The sequence below is a fragment of the Entelurus aequoreus genome, linkage group LG08 (assembly GCF_033978785.1).
Source record: "Entelurus aequoreus isolate RoL-2023_Sb linkage group LG08, RoL_Eaeq_v1.1, whole genome shotgun sequence".
NCBI lineage: Eukaryota > Metazoa > Chordata > Actinopteri > Syngnathiformes > Syngnathidae > Entelurus > Entelurus aequoreus.
The window spans coordinates 38109247-38134556 of record NC_084738.1 but is presented as its reverse complement, the minus strand read 5'-3'; the positions used below and the strand labels follow the sequence as shown (position 1 = coordinate 38134556).

The following is a 25310-nucleotide window of genomic DNA, read 5'->3' as shown; positions in this document are numbered from 1 at the left end:
TTCAAAATAACTTCATTAAAGCTCACATTTATGTATAGTATAATATATATATAATAAAAAATACCTATTACCAAAAGTACAAAAGTATATTTGTCAATAGGTGTTAAAATGGATGAAATAATGATGGATGAAATAAAACATCTTATTATTTACATTGAAAAAAAGTTGTCATCACTGACAACACAACTCTAAAAAACTCTATTGAGTCTACAGTAGACACTTTTTTTGGGAAGATGTGCACTTAACTTAGCTACATAATGACACTAGGTTGCTTCTTTTTGTAGTTTAATGCTACTATTTTTTGTTTAAAAAATCATTCTTATATCATACACTTTATTTTATTGTCATTTGGTATTGTATCATTTGATATTTAGTACATTTCAGCCCAGACCAACATTAATGTATAATTTAAAAAATACACCTACTATGAGCATTACACATAAACAGCCTGTCAAATGTAATTCAACCGTAATCTCTCTTACTGGTTTGTGACGCTTACATATATTTCTAGGTTTCAGGCAACAAAACGCACAATATTGCCACACATTGACATAATCTAATCATGTTATAAAGCTGGTATTTAACATTATATACATCACTTCCTTCATTTTTGATCATATTTTTCTTAACAGATGTTTTAAGGTTCAAATTAGTAATCACCACATGGTGGATTAAACAAGCGTAAATTCCTCTCAAAAAAAATTAAAAATGAATATGAAGGGAAACGTGTGCATTAGCATTGTTAAATGATAAATGGGTTATACTTGTATAGCGCTTTTCTACCTTCAAGGTACTCAAAGCGCTTTGAGAGTATTTCCACATTCACCCATTCACACACACATTCACACACTGATGGCGGGAGCTGCCATGCAAGGCGCTAACCAGCAGCCATCAGGAGCAAGGGTGAAGTGTCTTGCCCAAGGACACAACGGACGTGACTAGGATGGTAGAAGGTGGGGATTGAACCCCAGTAAGCAGCAACCCTCCGATTGCTGGCACGGCCACTCTACCAACTTCGCCATGCCGCCCCCTATCATCATGTTTGACACACCGTGAAGGCTATCTACCTTTTCCCTTCTGTAAAATGTTTATACAGTACATCCCAATAATTGCAAAAACATAAATGGAAACAACAAGACTGTGTGAGTGCTGAAGAGATGAGGCTGGACTGAAATGATGTGTGGAAAATGGGCAATCAGTGGGAATTTCGGGATGTGGAGATTGTTAGACTGAATGTTTTGATGTTAAAATGGTTTGAATGGGTAAACGAAGAGAAACAAATGCCCTTGATTTCAACTGGAATCATTGGTTAGGAAAAGGCGGAATTTTGGCAAAAGTGATTAAAGTTAATTTATTATTTTGAACAACTTGAATGTTTTTGTTGGAATGGTTTGAATTGGTTGAGAAATGTGGAAGTATTGTACCTAGGTTTTCCTTCGACCCACTTTTTGCTGGATTTACTTTTCAACGAAAATGTCTTGCCAAATGTCTGCCCCGGTTTTCATATACGGTCCATTATGTGTGTCAAATGATAGCGCCTAACAAACTAGTCAGTTTGCCCGCGTAGCATTTTGCGGAATCGAATGCCCACATTTTTTATTTTGTCTTCATACAATTTGGTCTAGATCAGGGGTTTCAAACGTACGGCTCGCGAACAGGTTTTACCCGGCCCACGAGATGATTTTGGTAAGTATAAAAATTAGCTGACATTTTTGAATGAAAGAAACTGCTCTTCTAAATGTGTCCACTGGATGTCACAATAGCAATTTTTTGCATCCACTGCCGCAGGAGTGCACATGACTTCAGAGGGGGCGGAGCTATGTGCCCTGTTAGGTTTAGGACTGGGTACACATTATCTAGGCGCATATAGATATGCTGAAATAACATATATCCCCTTCTAACTTCATGTGTGATTCATGAAAAGAGTCCAAATTCACACGTTTTGTTGTAGATGATCCTAATAAACCACATTATGTTAGTACATCAGTTGAAGAAAATTAATAACATGCTGTAATTTAAGTGTGATATTACTATTAATTACATTTTCTGATAGATTAAAATGTTACACCAATGAGAGCATTTTAAAACTCTGCCAGATTCACATCTATTTGACTGATGAACATGATCACATCATTTATTCAGAAATTATAAATCACAACAAATGAAGATAGACTACTATGAACAGCAACATGTAAGTGTAAAAAACAACAACATTATCATTTGTATGTTTTCCGATTGTGCTTGTTGTATTTTTAAACCAAGAAAACAATCCAAAGTTGTCTTTATTTTTAAGTTATCATGACATGATTTTACCAGTCCGGCCCACTTGGGAATAGATTTTCCTCTATGTGGCCCCTGAGCTAAAATGAGTTAGACACCCCTGGTCTAGATTGTGTTTTGATAGCGCATGCTGGCAGGTGGTGTGATCCACGGATGAAGAGAAGACGTGCAAGCAGAAGGCCATTTTATTCGGTACCGAAAAAGAGGAAAGACCAGCATGGCTGCAGCAGTAGATGACGGGTGAGCAAGAATGTGACATAAGGCAAGGCAAGGTGACACCTGCACATAAACCCTCCTGATTGGCAATCAGGGACAGGTGAGCATCCTAATTGCCAAGCAGGAACAGGTAGGGGGAACAGTGTTCATAAGCAATGGTAAAGTAATAGCAGGACAGACTAAAACAGGAAGAGGAACCAAAATAAAAGCACTGGACAGGAAAAAAATACTCAACACAGGAAAAACAAAACAAAAGTAAAACAAAAACAGTCATGCTGGATCATGACACATTTGACTCGTTTGGATCGAATGAGTGACAAATACTGAGGTATTGCTGTCATAAAAAAGTAAGATTAATGGAAATGTGTTTGGAATATGTAGAATTTTGAAGGACAAGTGGGAATTTTTGCTGTGTGGAAATGAGGACACGGTTTTGATGTTGTAATAATTTGAAGCTGCTCAGACATGTGAAAGCAGAATTTGTTTCCTGAAAAATTTGGAATTTTGAGACGTAGACTATTTATTTATTTATTTATGTATTTATTCTTAATTTATTCAACTGATCAAGTTGTTGAATGCTTTGAACTTACTGAGAAAATGTAAAGAAAGGAAAAAGGGGGCGGACTTACCATAATAACGGAATTTAGGTGAAAAATAACGTGCGTGAATACTCTTCACACAATTATTATTATTATAAGTATTGAATTAATTCTTTGTTTGGAATAGTAATGCAGTAGAAGTTGCACTTGCGGTAATAGTAACAGCTGCACCAGTAACGTTGGGTGTCTCTTTAAGACAGGAGGCTTGACCACACACGCACACACACACACACACACACACACACACACACACACACACACACACACACACACACACACACACACACACACACACACACACACACACACACACACACACACACACACACACACACACACACACACACACACACACACACACACACACACACACACTAAAGCTGAGAGACGCTTTATTTGTGCACACGTTGAGACGGGTAGTAGTGGATTTGTTCAATCTATATTGGACTTTTTATTTTTGCTGCGAAGTAAGCAGACAACAAGCATCGGTGACGGTCATGGAGGAGGACGAGTGAATGTGCGCCTGTTTGTGTGAGGGGTCCGTCTGGTATATCTTCAAATGAGATCAGTGCTTATTGACTGAACTCTCTTATCTCTAATCTGGAGCGAAAATTGCCTCGGTTACTGCCGCTCTTTACACTCCCTTGTCTTCCTGTGCTACTGACTCCTGTCTTTACGATGCCATCAGAGGCAGCAGGAACAGATGCTATTTACTGGTGTAGCAGCTCTTATGTGTCCTTTGGTCTGCAGGACTTTCCTAAATCTACTACAAACCCAGTTAACTTTCCCAATCCCAATAGTCTGGCCCTTGTCATTCATTATTTCTACTCATACTTGTTTTGCTTTTTCACTATTTAGCAAGTTGGAATGAAATGTAACACAATTATCAACAATTAGTTTGATGGAATATTTAATTTTACTTAAGTTTGTTGCACGAATAAAAGTTTATGCATGTGGAGAAATTATGCAGCAATAAATTAGTCCACAGGACCATATGTTAATATGTAACTTATGGACGTAAAAAAAAACTTGAATAATCAATATGTCCTGTGTGACATTGTTATGCAACTGTACCAAGTATGGGTACCTTTTACATTTGAATCGTAGAACCTGGAATCGATACCGGTACTCACATTTTTGTACTTATGTTATCTGTTCGAATGTGTTTCTACATGTTAATTGTTTAATTAAAAAAAAAAACTTTTTTCATATAACTTTGCACACTGAACTGTGCTATCCAGTTATGTTGTTTTCTTAAACTTCTGTGTCTCATTTGCAAGTACTGTACTGTATTGTATTATTATAGTAAAGGTCAGCCCAGAGCCTGGGGGTCTTCAAAACCCTTCTTAAGATCTATCTCTTCTCGCTGATCTTTAACCTGAGCTAAGCTCGCCCACTAGTTCACCATTTCTAGTCCCCCCCCCTCGCTTTAGTTTTTTTCCAATTTGTCGCACTTTTATTATTTTATTATTTTTTATCTTTCATTTGTACTTTTTATTCGAACCCTTTCACCGTAGTTCTTTTGCACTATCTTGTTTAGCTTATGCATTGTTTATGTCCTTCCTCTATGCTTTTTAACCTGTACAGCACTTTGGTCCAATTTTTAAATTGTTGTAAACGTGCTATATAAATAAAGGTGCCTTGCCTAGTAGACTTTGCATACAGCTGCAACTCCAAGACGTTAGATGGCAGTAGTGTACAGACTATGGGGTGTTGCCTTAGTCAGGACGTAGTCTTTGCTGTCAAGTTAAATGTGCCAGTCTTTTGTTTTGTTGAGCCCTACAAAGTGTTTATGCTATAAGGTCCTGATTTACTAAGATCCAAATACCACGTGCTAAACAGCATGTGCAATCTAAATTTTTTTGTTTACTATTAGTGGGCATGTTGCAAGTGCTATTCATAATTGGTGCAGACCGCCTTATTTAAATGAGGATTTGGCGTGAATTACACAGTGTTCACCATGAAGACATTCTTATTTACTGCACATCCATGCTCATTTACCAGTGGCGTTTTGCTATCATCCTTTTTATAGGTGTTTTAGAAGCAGTCCGGTGCATCAACAAAGAAACCCCATTTGCAGATGCGCTCATGAAAGAGAGGCTGCACTTATTGTGCTCAAGACGCAAAAAATGCATACTTCTTGGAAGTGTTTGTTCATACAGTATTGTAAAGGAAAAAAACGAACAGCATTAAAAAAACTAAAACGCCAGTACACATTAAATTGCATCACTTGACTTTATTTTAATCAGCCCCTTAAGACACACATCATGCAGTACCAAATTATAAAAGGATGTTGCTGAATAGACAATATGCCTAATATTTTTTATTTCTTACAGACCATGCAAATATGTTGACACACATCCTTTGTTCCTCATCCGTCTTGGCAGTGCAAGCACTGACCCTGCAGCTACGTATGTGTGTAGAGTAACTGTGTCAGTTTGCACTTACTTTTCAGAGGTGCAAAATAAAACGCTACGGTAATGACTGTTGACAAATCACATTGTGCGTGCCATATGATATATTTGCATCTTCTCCTCCCAGTATTGTGGGGGTTTCACTTTATCAGCATATATTCTGCAAATCAATGAAGACAGAGACGCAAAATGGATTGCACACCTTATTTTGCTTACTTAACAGACGTGCACACGTTTAGTAAATCAGATTTGTGTGTGCTATCAAGTTTGCACATGTTTTAGTACACGTAGACCTTTAGTAAATCAGGCCCTAAGTACTGAAATTATTACACACCAGCTGTTTGATTGTATGTTTCATTACAAAATTCTAAGATGTTGAAATTGGTAAAATTGTTGATGCTAATTAGTAGCACGTCTATGGCAAATACCATGTCAATTAGCATCGACCTATCACATTTTGCAAAGTGGTGGGCTGTATTTCAGCGGCTCAAATCAAAACTATTTCTAACCAAAACAATACAACACCACCACCAAAGGCTAGCGTGTGTTACCAACAGGGGTTTAAAAGACAGCAGATTTATTTTGTACAAACACGCATGCTGGTCGCACGTGCACACTAAATAGATTTTTCAGATGATTTAAAAATGCCACTGTGGTCACTAGATTCTAGTGGAACTGGTAGAATAGAATAGAGAATAGAAAGTATTTTATTGATCCCTGGGGGAAATTCAGCACCACAGTTTGCTCACAATAGACAATAAACATTTAGGTATTTTTACATGTGAATAATATAAATACAGTCTATTATACAGCATTATTCACATGTGAATAATATAACTACAGTCTATTATTGGTGAGTGAATGTGTACATTTTCCCACACGCTGCATGTGTAACATGATGTTAAAGGGGCTGTTTGCAACTTACACGGATGCCTCATACTTTTTTGCCGTACCAGAATATGGTGAAGCGTATGTAGCACTTGGCTTCACTGTAACCGTGGGAGGCCAGGAAATACTTGTGTGTTGTTTCCTTTGATGTTAATAAGCTTACAATGTTATGCAGAAGTATAGTTATAACAATGTTGTAGACAAATTATACTATTTAAAGTCACGCTGTGGGAGGCGCAAAAATTGTTGTACTTCCTGGGGGGGCGTAACAGAAAATATTTTACAGGCACTGTTCTATTGCAACAACAACATGACCGCACATTATTAGTTGTTTCTCTGGGGTTGCTTTCGCGTCTTATATGTGCTCCCTGCGTGTAGACCAGACAGAAGTGAGTGACAGGCTTGAACTCAAACCAATTGACTGACGAACAATTTTTTATTCAATGTGTTAAGTAATTAGGGATGGGTACTCGAGTTGTACGGTACACCAGTACTAATAAAGTACCGTAATGTAGCAAAAACGGTACTGTAATGTACTTCTAAAAAATACCTGTTCCCTTTTTTGTTTTTTTACAGTGCACCGTCGTCACGTCGTGACATTGATGGTTTTACGAGCAGACGATCATGTTCGGCAGTGCACAATGGCGGAGTACTTACAAGCAGAGTGTAGACAGAAAAGGCAGAACGGACACATTTTGACTTAAAAACTAACGATAAAGGTGAAGTTATAACACTGAAACGCCACTCTACAAGAGTCGCTTTAAAACTTGGCTAGCTAGCTAGCGGCTAACGTCCATCCGCAGAAGTTATGTAAATAAGCATTTACAAAATATTTCTGTGTAAATAACTCATTTAACAACGAATATATCTGTGGCTTATATAATATGGAATATAATATATCATATATTTATAATAATAATAATATATATATATATATATATATATATATATATATATATATATATATATATATATATATATATATATATATATATATATCCATCCATCCATCCATCCATTTGCTACCGCTTATTCCCTTCGGGGTCGCGGGGGGCGCTGGAGCCTATCTCAGCTACAATCGGGCGGAAGGCGGGGTACACCCTGGACAAGTCGCCACCTCATCGCAGGGCCATATATATATATATATATATATATATATATATATATATATATATATATATATATATATATATATATAAATAATTCTGTGGGTGCGGCTTATATAATGGTGCGCTCTATAATCCGGAAAATAAGGTAATCCTACCCCTTTTCCATTTCATAAAAATTTCACTTCTCAATTTTTACACAGTTTACTCAAACAAATAATAAAGTTCTAAAAAAAAAAGAAGTTGTAATTCACACATAGTGAGATGAATAAGATGATGTTATTTTCAATATTGTTCAAAATGTTTATCATAATCATTTTTCTTTGGGTTTAAACAGTTTCTTAAACCGGATCATATCAGTACTTTGTTTGACATCTTTGCTATTTTAATGTTGGTGATTATGGTGGTACTTGGAGAGCCAGTGGTTTTCTGAGGTGGTATTTGGTGAATAATGTTTGAGAACCACTGCAATACAGTAATTGCAATTGAGACACAGAAGTGTAAGAAAACAAGACAACACAGCATAGTGTCAAATATTAAATTAGAACGTATTTGATAAAAAAAACAAAAACAAAAAAACATTTAACATTTATTAATACATTTGAACACACACAAACGTGTTGAAAATTGGCATCGTTGAGTACCAGTATCGATTCCCAGCTCCTGGGCCAGGAAGTGGTACTGTATCCTATTCCTTTTATGGGATGTAATTATGTATGCTAGCCGGTGGTGTTCTTTTGATATTTTTTGGTTTGAAAATGTTTACTTTCAGCAAAGTCTTTATTAGTGGAGCGTACGATATGTTACATGGTCAGACCAGGAATAGGGCGAGATATCATTCTGGAAGCTCGTTAGATCGCGAACGGCATTTAGGCAGCTGCCTGGCCGTGACATGCCGCAGCTTTAAGAACATACTGTATGTACTGTACATTCCACACAGATACACCATCTTCTGTTCACTACTGCCACCTGCCGATCAAATGAACTTCAACTGGTGTTTCATTGAAGGGATGTTGAGATCTTATTTACTTTAAAAAAAAACATACAACTTGAATGCGATGGAAAGAAAACTGTGACTTGTGCCGACGACTATGAATCCATAGTCCGCCCCGGTTTTCCCCAGTGGAGGACAATAATGTGTTTTTCCCTTTTAAAGCAGTTCAGCAGTAATAGGATACCACCTGACTCTGGCAGTGCGCCAACAATCAATTGGCTCGCTCCCCATTCCCAACGGCGTCCACCACACATCCCTTCCTGCTGCATTCAGATTCGGTAATAGATCGCTCTATTCCTCTCGCCTTATGCATCGCTTAACGGGAAACGTTTTGTTGCGCTTTCACCTTCTTTAGGCCGAATAGTTGTAAGTTGTATTTTAACAAGGCAGGCAGTCAGAAACGCTGCTTCAGTTATCCGAATCTCGGCCGAATGGTTGTGCCGTTTACATAATAAATCTCATTTGTAAGTTTGATGCTCGTATCGCATACGAGGGAGTGAAACGGTAAGGTCGGGGATTTACTGTAGGTTGAAATTTAAAGCGGTGCATTGGGACCTCTAAAGGGGAGAGAACACAGAGAAGCAGAATCACACTTTCCTATTGACCTCTGTCACAAATCAACATTCATTTACCAAGAGACATCAATAACATCATGTAAGAGCGGGAACTTCTATTTGCCACCTGGAAGGAAGCATTGCATGTTTTTGCTCCTTGAAGAAGATGTTTGTTTTTGGGGGGATTTTATTTGCTGTGTCTTTTTGATTTGTGTTTGTTTTGCTGGGGAAGGAAAGGGGGCGTGGCTCCCTCCTTTCTAGTAGGGAGCGAAGCGACTGCACCCTCCTCTGTAAAGGCTAGCCTGCAACATCAAAGATGAAAAAAAGCTCCAATCAGTATCCAGTTTAGAACCTTATCTTGTATTTCTAGATGATTTAAAATCAATTCTCTTTCAAATATATATATATATTTGTTCCTCCCTTTTTTCCCCTCGCCTACCCTTCCTATGAAATTTTGGATATTGTCATTTGGGAAACTTATCTTTGTGCCATAATAACTGTACAAACATTTGGGGCCTGATTTACTAAGACCAAAGTACCTCGCGCTCAATAGCAAGTGCAATCTATAAAATAGTGTGTACTGTTAGTCGGTGTGTTGCATGTTACTAAGACTGCGTGTGCAATTGAAAAGTGGTGCATACTGCCTTATTTACAGGAGGATTTTGCGTGTACGATACGGCCCATCACTACGGAGGCACTCTTATTTACTGCATTGATGTTATCATGCTCCTGTCTGTGGCATAATGCTATGTTTTCAAACATGCAGGAGACATCCAGCACGTTTTATGGGCATGTAGAAGTAGTCGTGCAGTGCATCTACTGAACATTGACACCATTTTTTTTTCTTTACTGTATTTTTCCGACCATCAAGCGCACCGGATTATAAGGCGCACTGCCAATGAGCAGGTCTATTCAGGTGTGTTTTCATACGAAAGGCGCACCAGATTATAAGGCGCATTAAAGGGGTCATATTACGATTTTTTAAAACACTTCCTTGTGGTCTACATAAAATGTAATGGTTAACATGTGGTGGTTCTTTGGTCAAAATGTTGCATTAGATTATGTTTTACAGATCATCTTCAAGTCGCTTTTTGACAGTCGCTTCCGGATGCGCCGTTTTATGGGCGGTCTTATTTATGTGGCTCCACTTCGACACCATCTTCTCCCCGTCATCTTTGTTGTAGCGGTGTAGCGTGCAAGGACGGGAATCAAAGAAGTGTCAAAAGATGGCTCTAACTGTTTTAATGACATTCAGACTTTACTTCAATCAATAACGGAGCAGCATCTTCTCATCCGTGGCTCACTAGTGCAACAACAACGCCGGAAATGAGTCCCTTGAAAAACAGTCCGACTGGAGCGTTTTAATAACTAAAGTTCCGTGGGGGAATTATGTAAACCCAGTACACAGGTAGTTTGTAGTGCTTCCATAGCAAGTCTACTGACAGATATAAGTTAGAACTTTACACTACTTTATATTAGAAATGGCAACAGCGGAGGATGAATGTCACATAACAAGAAGTCGTACTAAAACAATTAGACGGATTTGAGCGCCGTGTGTAATGTTCTACATTCTCAATGGAACATTTTAAGTTTTGGTGTTGTTTGCTGGTGTCATCTTTCAGTCCACATGTATCTCTTATGTGTAACTGCCATCTACTGGTCACACTTATCATTACACCATGTACCAAATAAAATTGCTTCGAGGTTGGTAAGCACAACCAGAATTAATCAGTAAATTAGTTACACCGTGTTATAGCACACTGTTGATATTTGAAAATAGGAAAGGATCTTAAGTGCGCATTATAGTCCGAAAAATATGGTTCTTATTTTTTTTTTTTTTTTTTTTTTAAACTGCTGAAGGTGCATGGGAGGGAGGGAGGCTGCACTACTGTGCTCAATACGCAAAAAATGCATACTTCAAGAAGTTTTTATCATAAAATATATATGATAGTAATGTATATTCGATGTAAAAAAAATGTACGTCACTAAAATAAAAAATATGACACCAAAACGCATAAATTGATTTTGTTATATCAGGCCTTAGGTTATCTCGCAGCTATGCAATTATAAAACGTTATTGTTGAATAGACAATGAGTGTAATGTTGTTTTATTTCTGAGGATTCTCTGTCCACCGTGTGTCTTTGCAGCACAAGCACTCCTCTCTCACAGCCGTGTGCTTAACTGTGTTTCTATTTAGCATGTTTGAAAAGGACGTGCTAAATAAAACGCAAAATAGTGCTCGCAAAACAGTGAAGAGTGTTGATGAATTATATTGCACATGCTAAACATTAATATTTGCATTTTCTCCTCCCAGTATTGTAGGCGTTTTGATGATCAGAATATATTTGTCACACCGCGGTGAGGAGAGTCTTGTCTTGGTTTTTTCTGTCTTGTGATTTGCATGTATTATTTTGAAAAAGCATCTCCTCTTGTTTCAGATCACGGGCCCTTCCTCTTGTGTCACCAGTCTGACGTCATCCCTGACCCTTGATTGTTTCCACCTGTTTCCCATTACCCTCATGTTCCATATAAGCCCATCCCTCCCCTTGTTCTGTGCCAGATTGTCTCGATCCTTCGTGCCTGTCTTGCATCCTAGTTCATGTTCTTGTCTTGCCTCGTCCCACGACTACGTATGTTTATCCAGCGTTTTTCAAGCTGTAATTTTGAGTTAACCTTTTCCTCCCTTAGAGCGACCTTTGTTATTTAACCCTTTTCAACCGCAGTGGTGAGTTATGATTTTTCTTTAATTATTTCCTTCCTCAAAGTTTGAGTGATTTTTGTTTATATAAATGTTAGAATAATTGTGAGAGTAGTAAGTTTTGATAGTCCTTTATTTCTTCCTCCGTTTGGAGCGCTTTTTGTTAAAGTTTTTTTTATAGCAGATTCGTTGCTAGTTATATTTGTCTTATTTTTGTCTATTCCTCCATTGGAGTGATTTTTGTTTTTTTCCCTTTTTGGAAACGTTTTTTGATATAGTAGAACCTCATAGTGATTGTATATTTTCTGCTCTGGAGGTTAAGAGTTATTTTCAAAATAAAAGCCTTATTTAGAACCTCCCCTCTCTGCATCTGAGTCCCTTCATTCGTCCAAGCCTGACAATATTTTGCATATTAATAAACCAGAGATGGATTTCACGCCTTATTCTGCTCACTTAAGAGACAGAATCCTATTTGCACACGTTTAGTAGATCAGCTTTGCGTGTGCTATCAAGTTTGCACATGGTTTAGTACCTGCAAACCTTTAGTAAATCAGGCCCTTGTTGTTTATAAAGTAAGAGGAAAGACAATGCTGAACCAAAGTGTCTGATATCGTCAACCTGGAGTTTAATACGAGATACGGAATTATCTACCATAAATTAAATATTCATCCGTTCATTACTATGTTACTTAAGTATTTATTGATTGATCTACATGTTTGCATATATTTATCTCCGCCTTCTAACTTTAAAAAAATGGTTAATAAGTTTAAATTAATACAGGAATTTATATACTTATTTTATCATTTTTAATATGATTTTAATATGGTAAGTTATCAAAACAAAACATCCAGATCTTGGCTTTGTGTTCAAATGAATTATTATTATTGATATATTTAAACAATGGTGGCCAAGTGATTAGCTTGTGGGATTGGCAGTCGGGAGTTTGAGGGTTCAAATCTCTTTTGGGGCATTTCTGTGTGGAGTCTGCATGTTCTCCTCATGCATGCATGGGTTTACTGTACTCTCTGACTTTCTCCCACATCCCAAAAACATGCAAACTATAAATTCTGCAAGGTATGAATGTACATTTTTGTTTATTAATATGTGCCCTGTAATTGGCTGGCTTTCAGCCCAATTCCCTGACTCTTGCCCAAAGTCAGCTGAGATAATCTATTAAGAATGTTACAGAATACCTGTTCACATTTAAAACTAACGAGGCATCTACATGTGTGAAGTCAAACATGTTTCATATTTCATATTAAGTTAATATGGGAATGCCTATAATTCATCCGACTTAGCCTGAGGGGCTGTTTTGCAGGCTGCAGCTCATTTTTTATTGGCTGAGGGCACAGTCAAATAATACAATTCAAGGATTTAAAGGCCTACTGAAAGCCACTACTACCGACCACGCAGTCTGATAGTTTATATATCAATGATGAAATCTTAACATTGCAACACATGCCAATACAGCCGGGTTAACTTATAAAGTGCAATTTTAAATTTCCCGCTAAACTTCCGGTTCGAAACGCCTCTGAGGGTTGACGTATGCGCGTGACGTCAATCATTGAAACGGAAGTATTCGGACACCATTGAAGTCAATACGAAATAGCTCTGTTTTCATCTCATTATTCCACAGTATTCTGGACATCTGTGTTGGTGAATCTGTTGCAATTTGTTCATTGCATTATGGAGAAAGAAGCTGAGCAAGCAAAGAAGAAAGTTGTCGGTGCGAAGTGTCTATTTTGCGAGGGAAGTCAGCAACAACACGTACACAGCCGGCGCTTCTTTGTTTACATTCCCGAAAGATGCAGTCAAGATGGAAGAACTCGGACAACAGAGACTCTTACCAGGAGGACTTTGATTTGGATACACAGTTGCGATAACGTGAGTACACAGCTGCGCTTCCAAACATTTGATCGCTTGCTATAACTAGCTCGAGCTAGTAGCTAGGAGCTAGGAGCTAGCATTAGGATTAATTTGTGGCATATTAAATATAAGCCTGGTTGTGTTGTGGCTAATAGAGTATATATATGTCTTGTGTTTATTTATTGTTGTAGTCATTCCCAGCTGAATATCAGGTCCCACCCGCGCGCTTCCAAACATTTCATTGCTTGCCCGTACGTGCGTGTCATGTACGTAACTTTGATTAAATATATAAGCTTTATGAACCTTGGGTTAGGTGAACGGTTGTTTGGGCTGAGTGAGTGTGTGTGTTATGCAGGTGTTTGAATTGTATTGGCGGGTTTTATATACGGGATCCCGTCCATATTACCCGCTCGAGCTATAACTAGCTCGAGCTAGTAGCTAGGAGCTAGGAGCTAGCATAACAAACACCTAGGTGTTTTTATGCGGGATTAATTTGTGGCATACTAAATATAAGCCTGGTTGTGTTGTGGCTAATAGAGTATATATATGTCTTGTGTTTATTTACTGTTGTAGTCATTCCCAGCTGAATATCAGGTCCCACCCGCGCGCTTCCAAACATTTGATTGCTTGCCAGTACGTGCGTGTCATGTACGTAACTTTGATTAAATATATAAGCTTTATGAACCTTGGGTTAGGTGAACGGTTGTTTGGGCTGAGTGAGTGTGTGTGTTGTGCAGGTGTTTGAATTGTATTGGCGGGTTATATATACAGGATCCCGTCCATATTACCCGCTCGAGCTAGTAGCTAGGAGCTAGCATAACAAACACCTAGGTGTTTTTATGCGGGATTAATTTGTGGCATATTAAATATAAGCCTGGTTGTGTTGTGGCTAATAGAGTATATATATGTCTTGTGTTTATTTACTGTTGTAGTCATTTCCAGCTGAATATCAGGTCACCCTCGGCTCTCACAGCATCTTCCACAATTTCATTTCAGTAGGCCTTTAAGTCCACATCAGAATATTACAAAGATGGTCTGGTGCAATTAGTAAAAGTATTATAGATCGACCACCCAATTATCCATGGATGTTCAAATGTACTGTCATCTGAATAAAAATAATAATACAAAAATGGGAAATTACTGTTTCACTGATAAGATGACAAATTAGAGCCAAGCTCAATACTTAACCTAAACATATTTTGTCATAAACACTTTTTTGATATATTTCTTTGCTTTGTTGTTTTTATGTCAGGTGTACTAATACGTGTTAAGCATGGTACATTGGATTGGTCTGAGTGAGGCCCCCTTGCATCCTTCAACTTTAAATTTCAAGGTTTGGACACACCTAGCTTTTAATGCAAGATGATTTTTAGAATGTGTTGTCAGGGTTATAGCTGATTATGCGAGGTACTGTCATGTTTGAATATTCATAATTGGCAAGATTTTTTTTTTACCCCCCTCTATTTTAAACTAGTATGCAAATTTGCATAGCATGTGGGAGGATGCTGGGAAAAAAAGGGAAGACTAATTTAAAGAAAAGGGAGAGAAAGTTTACAGCAATAAGGAGGAAAAGAGAGGCCACTGTTTTAATTAAGTAAATGAAGAGGAAATAATGGTCGTAATTAATGAAGGCTTTTAGCTAGCAGCTACACTATCGGGGAGGGAGGGAGGTGTGTGTGGCGATGCATGGTGGAGGTGGTGGGCTCACATTTGCCATCACCACACACACGTTACGTTTTTTTCTTTGGAGGAACCCCAAATGTTGTTTCAAATTTAAATGCACATTTTATTGTTTTCATTTATACACTCGAACCGTGCAAAAACGGTGCTTTTTGATTTTTTTCAGTTTCAACCAAAACATTTTCATCTTTGATGTTAGCTGCAAAACTAGCTAAAAACAAACAATAATTATTTGACTCTATCTCCCCTTGCAAGATGGTAGCGTGTGGAGGAATTCAGCTACATCTCAAGCCAAAAAGGCTTGATTGGGGAGTGAGAGAATAGAGCAGCTTCCCTTATTCATTTACTGAAGTGGCAATGACTCCCTTTCACATTGACGGAAAACATTTCATAGGCTCTTCACCAACCTAATGTGGATTCTTCTCAAAATATATTCCTTTAGGGCTGCACGATTAATCAAATTTTAATCACGGTCGCGGTCGCCACAATTAAACGACGGTGATCGTCGGCGATATCGACATGTAAAAAGCAGGTTGCGGTGCATATCAAATCAAGCACATTCACAACAGCAGCTATCGTGTATGGGCACACAGCTCCATGACCAGCCATTCTTATAGCTTACTTTGCCTCCTTTTACCTGCTTATCTTCCGTATAGTACAGTTCAGTGTGCGTCAAAGACCGCAAAGCTGTCATTAGACGTAGACAGGTGTGCACATGAGTTAACTTGTTATTTTTGACAGCCTTAACAAAAACACAAAGATTTGTCTTTGAATTATATGTACGCTTATTTAGCCCTTTTACGAGACTATTTTATTACAAATGAATGATGACATCACGTCCGCACGCCCCCCACTATCAATCAATCAATCAATCAATCAATCAATCAATCAATGTTTATATGTACGCTTATTAAGCCCTTTTACGAGACTATTTTATTACAAATGAATGATGACATCACGTCCGCACGCCCTCCACTGTGTCACACTATGTTTAACCTAATGGTAATACTGAATAATCATGAGGATTATTTTGGCCATAATCGTGCAGCCCTATATTCCTTGATGACAAATCAATTGCATTTGCATATTACTCGCTTGTGTGACCAGCGTCCGCATCCAAGTGCTGTGTCACAAGCGATTAATCTGATGAACTGATAGCGTACGCAGACATAATGATGAAATATTCAGGCCAAGAAAGAGGGAACACACTCACCATAGTGCCCACGCTGTATGTTGCTGCAGGACCAATTGTATGGTGATATGGGTCTGCTGTTGCATAGACTCGGCCATAACTACAGGGGAGAAAACACATGTACAATGTAAGCGTCATGTCCTGCGTCCCAACAGACTCTTATTTTGGTCAGCGGCATGGCTTAGTTGGTACAGCGACCGTGCCAGCAACTTCATGGTTCCAGGTTCGATTCCACCATCCTAGTCACTGTCTTCGTGTCCTTGGGCAAAACACGTTCCCCTTGTTCCCAGTGCCACCCACACAAGCTTAAATGTAAATAATGGGTTTCACTATGTAAAGTGTTTTAAAAAAACTAAACAATATAATTGTAATTCACCTCAGTTCCTTTTTTTTGTCTGGCATTTCCTGTTCGAGGCTTTGTTTGCTGACAACAAACAGCAAGGTAGGAAGTTGCCAGATTATTTCTCATGGTTTTTCTATCCATGCCACTTCCTATCTACCCCTTTGCTCACTGCTTAAGTTAAAGTAAGTTAAAATACCAATGATTGTCACACACACACTAGTCATACTTGCCAACCTTGAGACCTCCGATTTCAGGAGGTGGGGAGGTGGGGGTGGGGTGTGTGGTCGGGGCGGGGGCGTGGTTGGGGGCGTGGTTAAGAGGAGAAGAGTATATTTACAGCTAGAATTCACCAAGTCAAGTATTTCATATATATATATATATGAATTCTAGCTATATATATATATATATATATATATATATATATATATATATATATTATTTTATTATACATATAAATAAAAGAAATACTTGAATTTCAGTGGAGGCTATCCAGTAGATGGCAGTACTGTCCTGTTTAAGAGTGTCACAACATTGCTGTTTACGGCAGACGAACTGCTTTACGGTAGACAAAAACGTGACTGCTGTTGTTGTGTGTTGTTACCGCTCTGGGAGGACGTTAATGAAACTGCCTAACAATAAACCCACATAAGAAACCAAGAACTCGCTCTTGATCATTCTACCGTTATAACGTGATTGGGCAGGCACGCTGTTTATATTGTGGGAAAGCGGACATGAAAACAGACTGTCGCCGCTGTCCCCACTCAGGTCCGCATGGAGCTGGAGGGGGCGTGGCCTCCAGCTCTGGCTGAATTCCAGGAGATTTTCGGGAGAAAATTTCTTCCGGGAGGTTTTCGGGAGAGGTGCTGAATTCCGGGAGTCTCCCTTAAAATCCGGGAGGGTTGGCAAGTATGACACTAGGTGTGGTGAAATTTGTCCTCTGCATTTGACCCATCCTTTTGTTCACCCCCTGGGAGGTGAGGGGAGCAGTAGGCATCAGTGGTTCCGCGCCCGGGAATCATTTTTGGTGATTTAACCCCCAATTCCAACCCTTGATGCTGAGTGCCAAGCAGGGAGGTGATGGGTTCCATTTTTTTTTTGGTATGACTCGGCCGGGGTTTGAACTCACGACCTACCGATCTCAGGGCGGACACTCGAACCACTAGGCCACTGAGTCGGTTAACGGAAACGGCATGGTCAAGTCTTGCTAAGAATGCGTACTTATTTTTGTTATTGGTTTTTTAGGCTTCCTGGATTGTCTGGTAGCTGTGCGTCAAAATTGATAAAAAACTAAATAAAAATGCAGTTTCCTCAGTAAACTATATGTGAATAGTGAAAAATGCTGGCAGGGCCAAAAACATTGGCAAACAATATCACTAATAATGAATTCAACCTGCCAGCAGTGTTGAGAGGGCCCTCGCCCCTTCCACTTGCACCTAGGGGTTAAGTGGGTGGGCATGCATGACCCATGCAGTCGCGTCCTTATCCAATGCCTGACCCACCATCAAACATTTTAGGAAGGTCGGAGAATGTAAAAGGAAGTTATGACTGTTATCATGTTCCACCACACCAGTGCTATATTGGCACTACAGCAGTTATGCAGCTGTGTCTTAAATGGGAACTCTGCACTCTTTTGGAATTTTGCCTATCGTTCACGTTCCTAATGAAAGAAAAGAAGACAAAAGGCTTTTTTTTTGCATTCTCATTTGTAAAAATCAACTCGGTCTTGATGGCTGGCAATGCAGTTAATGGGTGGAATCCATTCTGCCTCTAAATCACTTTGAAAATGCATCCAAAAAGCGTAAACAATACTTTGTTTACATTCCGTAACCTGTATAATACCCAAACTGTAGCAACATTGCTATTGTAAGAGCGAACACTGAGGAACTATTTTTGTAGCTTAGTAACACATCATGTTGGGACGGCGTGCTAAAGCATTAGCTGTAAGCTAGCTACGGTAAGAGATAAACTAGCTTTTGCGTCAGCAGCTGAATCGCTTTTGAGTTTATAATGCACAACACAATGCGATAAGACCCCAATCTGTACTGACTGAAAAACATGAACAATCATAGTACAGTATCTGTAAAGTATTAGTATTATGTTTTGTTTGCACACAGCCAGCCAGACAATAACATGCATGATGTGCTGCGTGGATCAAGATCGATAGTATAGTGACTCACTCGATGGACTTTTGTCTGTTTGGTCCAGCTGGCGGGGGACGTTTTTTCAAGTTGATTTTGGGTAAACACACCATATATGTTGGCATAGCTTGGCTCCAAGTTCCACATTTACACCTGCAAGTCACACCAACCTCACTGTCTCTTGGTTGTGCCTCAACATGGATTGTGCGCAATGACTCGGCTAACTGCTGGCCTGCTGTGCAGTGAGACCGTATTGCTATATGAATTATATTATACATTTCCATAGTTTAGTTAGCTGAGGTATATAATGTACAGTGTATTTTGTCAACAACTGTATGTGTGTAACATATTTCTTGTGCTGAGCGATCATAAATCTGCTGCGAAGACACACTGTGTGAGGCTCGTCTCATAACCCCGCCTCCTGGTGCCAAGTACCTCCGCTGCAGAACGCACCGCCCGACGGGAGCGCCGCGGCCACACCAACCAAAGCCCACACCCAAACCCTCCACGTGCAAGACCGAATCCACCCAAAAAAAGTCACTTAACAAGAAGCCAAAAAGTGCAAACAACAATGCTCGCGGTGGAGGAGCCGCGAACGACCGCAGGGACACAACATTAGGTACACCTGCAGACTGCAGCACCGATGTCATATTTTATTCATTCACAACTCTTCCAACACGAACACCACTGTTCCCGCACTTATAAGTAAAGGTAAGACCATAATAACATTTTTTTTATTAAATGTGCTTTTTTGTGTGCTACAGTTTGTAAGTGTAATGTTAAAGTTAAGTTAAAGTACCAATGATTGTCACACACACACTAGGTGTGGTGAAATTTGTCCTCTGCATTTGACCCATCCCCTTATTCAGCCCCTGGGAGGTGAGGGGAGCAGTGGGCAACAGCGGCGCCGCGCCCGGGAATAATTTTTGGTGATTTAACCCCCAATTCCAACTCTTTATGCTGAGTGCCAAGCAGGGAAGAATGCTGGTATGAGCTTTTAAACATAACCCGTTAACTGCTGCCAATCAAATGGTGAATAAGATACTATTTAGGGTTCATATGTTTGTAAATCTGACTGTGATGATGCAGTGCCTCACCAGACATTAACCTCACCGCACGCCACTGATATATATATACACACATATATATATATATTTACATATTACTATTATATATATATTCAGCTTCAAAAAGATAAGGTTGTGAATCTTAATTTTTCGAAAAAGAGTCATCTTCCTTGTCTGTTACCTAGTCTGCCATGATTAAAACACACTCAGATTGGTTCCCGAAGTAAGAACACATATTTGTTACCGGAAGTGCGCTGCTGTGGAACGAATGGAAAGACGTTCCGGTAATGCTTAAAATAATCAAAATACGGTAAATATTGTACATATTACATATTGTTATGAACGTGTCTGTTACTACATTATATATAAACTTGCAGTGTGTATATGACACGTTGAAGTTGGTTTAGAACAGGGGTCTCAAACTCAATTGACCTGGGGGCCACTGGATGCAGAAACTGAGTGAGGCTGGGCGAGGCTGGGCCGCAAGAAAGGATTTCTTAAAGAAATCTAACATGCACTTTTTAATGAATTCATCTTCTTTGAATGGCTATCCCGCCCTAGCATTGCAACCCTCCCGATTTTTCCGGGAGACTCCCGAATTTCAGTGCCCCTCGCGACAATCTCCCAGGGCAACCATTCCCCCGAATTTGTCCCGATTTGAACCCGGACAACAATATTAAGGGCGTGCCGTGATGGCACTGCCTTTAACGTCCTCTACATACAACCTGTCGTCGCGTCCGCTTTTACTTGGTCAACGGCAATACATGTCACAATGAGGGTGGCCGTATAAACAACTTTATCACTGTTACAAATATGCGCCACACTGTGAACCCGCACCAAACAAGAATGACAAACACATTTCGGGAGAACATCCGCACCATAACACAACATAAACACAACAGAACAAATACCCAGAACACCTTGCAGCCCTAAGTCTTCCGGGCTACAATATACACCCCCGCTACCACCAACCCCCCCCCCCCCCCCAACCCCCCCCCCCCCCAAACCCCGCCCACCTCAATACTCAATAGACGCACGGAGGGGGCGGGGTTGATGTGTGGGGGGGCAGCGTTGGACACATTTTAATATATTAAAATTGTTGTCACCATGATTTCGCGTAGGTTAATTTTGAAATTGCAAAACAAGGATACATCATCACCCCAAAGGGGCTTTGGGGAAAATGTGAGAGTATGACTCCAGATTTGTGTGTGATTGTGTGTGTGTGTCTTGTTGCTTATTTGTTCCCTCAAGGTACACAGAGCCGAGTCCATATGGCAGGATTATTACACTTGGCCCAGAGCAGCCCAAACTATCAGGTATTCATATGATGGATTACTGCCTGCGGTATGTTGCATGTCAATTACTTTCAGGTAAGTTAATTAAACATATATTCTTTAAATAGACAATTAAGCATGAGCGACTGTGACACTGGGACTCCACTACATTAAGGGCCACATTATGTACTCCATATGTTTGATGCTCTGCTACAAGATTAATAATACGAGTTGTGAAGTACATTCCCACCACAGTGGTACATTTCCCACACAAGTATATAACAGGGTTTCTGCGGGTATCAGCTTAATACGTTTTAATGCCATTTAAAACAAATGTAATGCCCATGTTAGAATGCAGACAGTTATTATATATAGTCAAAAGCTTGTCTATATAGACAGAATTAATTTATTTTATTTCACAGGATGTACCATTCCAAGCATCCGTTCATTGGCCATAGTTAACCAATTAAAAGATTCCGCCTGTCAATCATCTCACTGAACTTCCAATCAAAATGATTACATGATTATAGAATGAAAATAAAGTGTGAATAACAATGTTTTTCCATCACTTGTATAGGCCCTGGTAACGGAGGCCATCTAGTGTGGCTGGGCCATGTGTATGTTGGTAAACATCACTCCCTGACAACCTTAAGAGCAGTGCTGGATATCGGGTGGACAGCTCATGTTTTTAGCTCGGTAGCTAGCACGCTGCCCTCCCTTTCAAAGAGCCCAGGTTTGAGTTCAGGGCTGACCAGAAGCAGGGCTTGACCAGGCAGGTTACACCTGGGCTGTTAACACATTTTGCTGAGCCATTAATTGTCCCACAAATTATTGCAGATAAATGACATTATTGCCAGCATCATTTTGTAACCAAATTAAGCACTAATGTACTCATAATATATAATAGTAATAATAATAATAATGGTAGTAATGCAAGTAACACTTTGAAACACAATGAACTGAAGTATTCTTTTTATTTTTGTACTTGGAAAGTCAATAACCGAATTATCCTAAATAAGTGAACAAAGGCTTTTGTCAGTGTTCACTAATGATGGAGAAAAACAAAAAGGTCATGACAACTTCCAACAATTTAAGTGACATTATAAAGACAAAAATCTATTAAAAGTTGTAATATGATGTTTTTATCCATCCATCCATTTACTACCGCTTATTCCCTTCGGGGTTGCGGGGGGCGCTGGAGCCTATCTCAGCTACAATCGGGCGGAAGGCAAGGTACACCCTGGACAAGTTGCCACCTCATCGCTATTTTCTTTCGTTATCCTTTGCAAATGTTGTTTCGTGTTTCTTTTGTCTATTCTTTCCTTAACGTAGTTTTGCTTCAATTTCTTCAACTGTTTGAAAATTATAGAGAAAAAATAAAAAAGGAAAAAGATATTAAAGCCAAATGTCCCGTTGTATGACTATTTCTGCTTCAAATCGGATGGGCGATATGAGCACTTCCACACGTCCGACCTAATTTTTCCATCTGGGAAAAACAATGCACTATTTAGGTTGAATTTTTGCTGACAGAAATGAGTCAATTTTTATTTTTTTGTTGTCTATTTATTTAGTACAACAAAGTAATTTACTTTCCAATTAAATGGTTATTTGCATTATTATATATTATGATTACATGACATTATAATCACTGTATAATTTTAATCAAATATTTCTGCAGTTAAAGAGCATGATGTTGACAAAAGCGGTGTCTTCATAAGGCCAAATATTTTTGAAAGTAAATTATTGCATATTGTTCTAATGTGTGGCACCTTAAGACAAGAACATGTTGACTGACAGTCTTAAAGTTACATTTAGTCCTTCACTTATTATTTTTGCAGATTTATGCAATTTTATGTAAAAAATATACAATCGCAAATCGAATCACAATCGCAATTTTGCAGAAAAAAATCGCAATTTGTTTTTTTTTCTCAAAATGGTGCAGCCCTAATGTGCATTTAAAACCTTAGAAAGTGTCAAATTAATTTAATTAAATTTCTAAAATTCCACTCGAAAAGCAAACATCTTTGGGTTTTTTTAGAGCAGTGTATGTTATTCTGCAGCCCGCCTATTCCTATAACTACTTTCACATTTCTCAAACCAACATCAAAATGTTTAGCTCAATCTGGAAACATCCCAAAAATTCTCACATTTTCCATGACAACATTCCCACTGAAACTTAGACGGTCAATCTTTACAAGTTCCACCTTTCTCAACCGATTTGAATAACATTGAAAACAGCTCATTGAGGACATTTGGAGTACAGTGTTCCCTTGCCACTTTGAGGTTCACTTGCTACGGTCTCAGTGCATCGAAGATTTTAAAATACCACTGAGTATCGTTGAGTATATTGAGATTATATATTTTATAATAGGGGTGTAATGATTCGTTTTAACAACGATTCAATTTGATTTAGAAGTTGTGGTTGCCGATAAGATTCAGGGAGGTTATTAGTTTATTTAGAAAAATACAATCCGAAATAATTCAGTGAGTTGAAATTGATTCGGTAACTTTTTATTAAAAAATTCAACCAGTGTGACTCTGAAATAAATACTGGACACTACAGAATAAGTTTCCTACATCCCTGCTCCTATTTGTTTATATCCACCCATTTACTTACATTCAGGAGCGCTAGCTTGCTATTAGCAGTTAGCTACTCTATTATCGTGTGTTGTGTAGTGAATCTTCTTTCGCTATTCCTCATCCTGCGGGATGATTTTTGTAAGAAATGTAGTGTTTTTGTCGCAATGGTGGCAAGATTTAGTGATTTAGAAGTAGCTGAAACACTGTATGGCTGGATGTTAGCCGCTACTATCTAGCTATTTTTAAAGCGCCGCTTAAAGAACGGCACTCCAATGTTTATAGCGCCACCTTTATCGTTAGTTTTAAAGTCAAAACCCGTCCATTCTCCCTTTTCCCGGCTCCACACTGTTTCTGCTTGCAAGTGGTTGTGCGTGTGTTGATGTTGACTCGTGTTATGCGCCTCGGCGTGCCATCAGATGCACGGGAAAAAAATTATCGGTATTCTTTAAATGCAGTTTCGTAGTTTTTTTTTTTATTCATTAGTGCCACGGTACTCTATTAGTACCAATAGACTGAACAATTGTAATATGCATAATCGCTGTGTGTGATACTATTGTTATGGTTGAAAAAAACCCATCATATTAAAAACATTTCTATGATTCCCACCCTCTTTGACATAGTTTGCAATGTGGAATAGTGGAAAGAAAGAGGGACCAAAGTTTGCAGGGTTTTTTTTTCCGGTGGCTAGCTCTTCTTCACCTCCTCTAGGTTACTGCTACTTGCCAACTCCAAGTACTTCTCCTTGTCTCTGTCTCCTCAGATTTTTTTCCCCCTGTCTATTCACCAGCAATGGCTTGGAACTAATCCCCACCCCCAAAGCTCATCTTTTTTCTCATTCCATCCCCCGTTCTCTGATGCCACCAGACTGCTTTATTTGGATTCCTCTTTGCCTCTTTTTCCCTCTTGTTTGTTTGCTAAATTTAAAAGGAAGCAGAAATATGTCTGGAGGACAAAGATAAGCGTTTGCGTGGGTAAACTACCTTTTGTTAAACTGTGTTAAAGTGAGAGACCTTCAGAGAATAAGAAGAGGGAAGTACAAAGGGGAGGGAGCGGAGACAGTGTTCCGGGTCGCATATAATGGCTATTTCAATCAATGAGGAACCTGGATGAGAATATGCCTTCCTGGGAACTGTCTTTCTCAAAGTCATAACTCACATACAATCAATACGCTTCACCCTGTTTGATGAAATAGTGTGAATGTTGGCAAATATGCAATCTCTATCAATAGATTCTGCTCATAAATCAAAGAAAACATCCTTCTCAGCATCAACGGCAATCTACTGATTGTGTGTACCTGACACTACAGTACAACTTCAAGCTGCACAACAAGACATGATAACATAATAAATATTACTTTGATGAAAAACTAGTCAACACTTTGCTTTGTGGTTTGCATCTCAAAAGTTGGCCAGTTCCTGTT

General features: G+C 39.0%; 1 protein-coding gene across 10 annotated transcripts in view; it reads right to left on the bottom strand.

The window, feature by feature from the left end:
* Window positions 1-25310, bottom strand: part of rbfox3a (RNA binding fox-1 homolog 3a) — a 1185382-nt gene that overhangs the window by 62072 nt on the left and 1098000 nt on the right. For 8 of the 10 annotated variants that reach the window (XM_062056424.1, XM_062056426.1, XM_062056433.1 and 5 more), the window contains 2 exons: window positions 16510-16588; window positions 8140-9353 (listed from right to left, as the gene is read on the bottom strand). In XM_062056424.1, the coding sequence (XP_061912408.1) occupies window positions 9309-9353; window positions 16510-16588 (124 nt within the window). In that variant the 3' untranslated portion in view covers window positions 8140-9308. Of the gene's footprint in view, window positions 1-8139; window positions 9354-16509; window positions 16589-25310 lie in introns of those variants that run through there. The other 2 variants (XM_062056429.1, XM_062056431.1) reach the window with 1 other exon arrangement.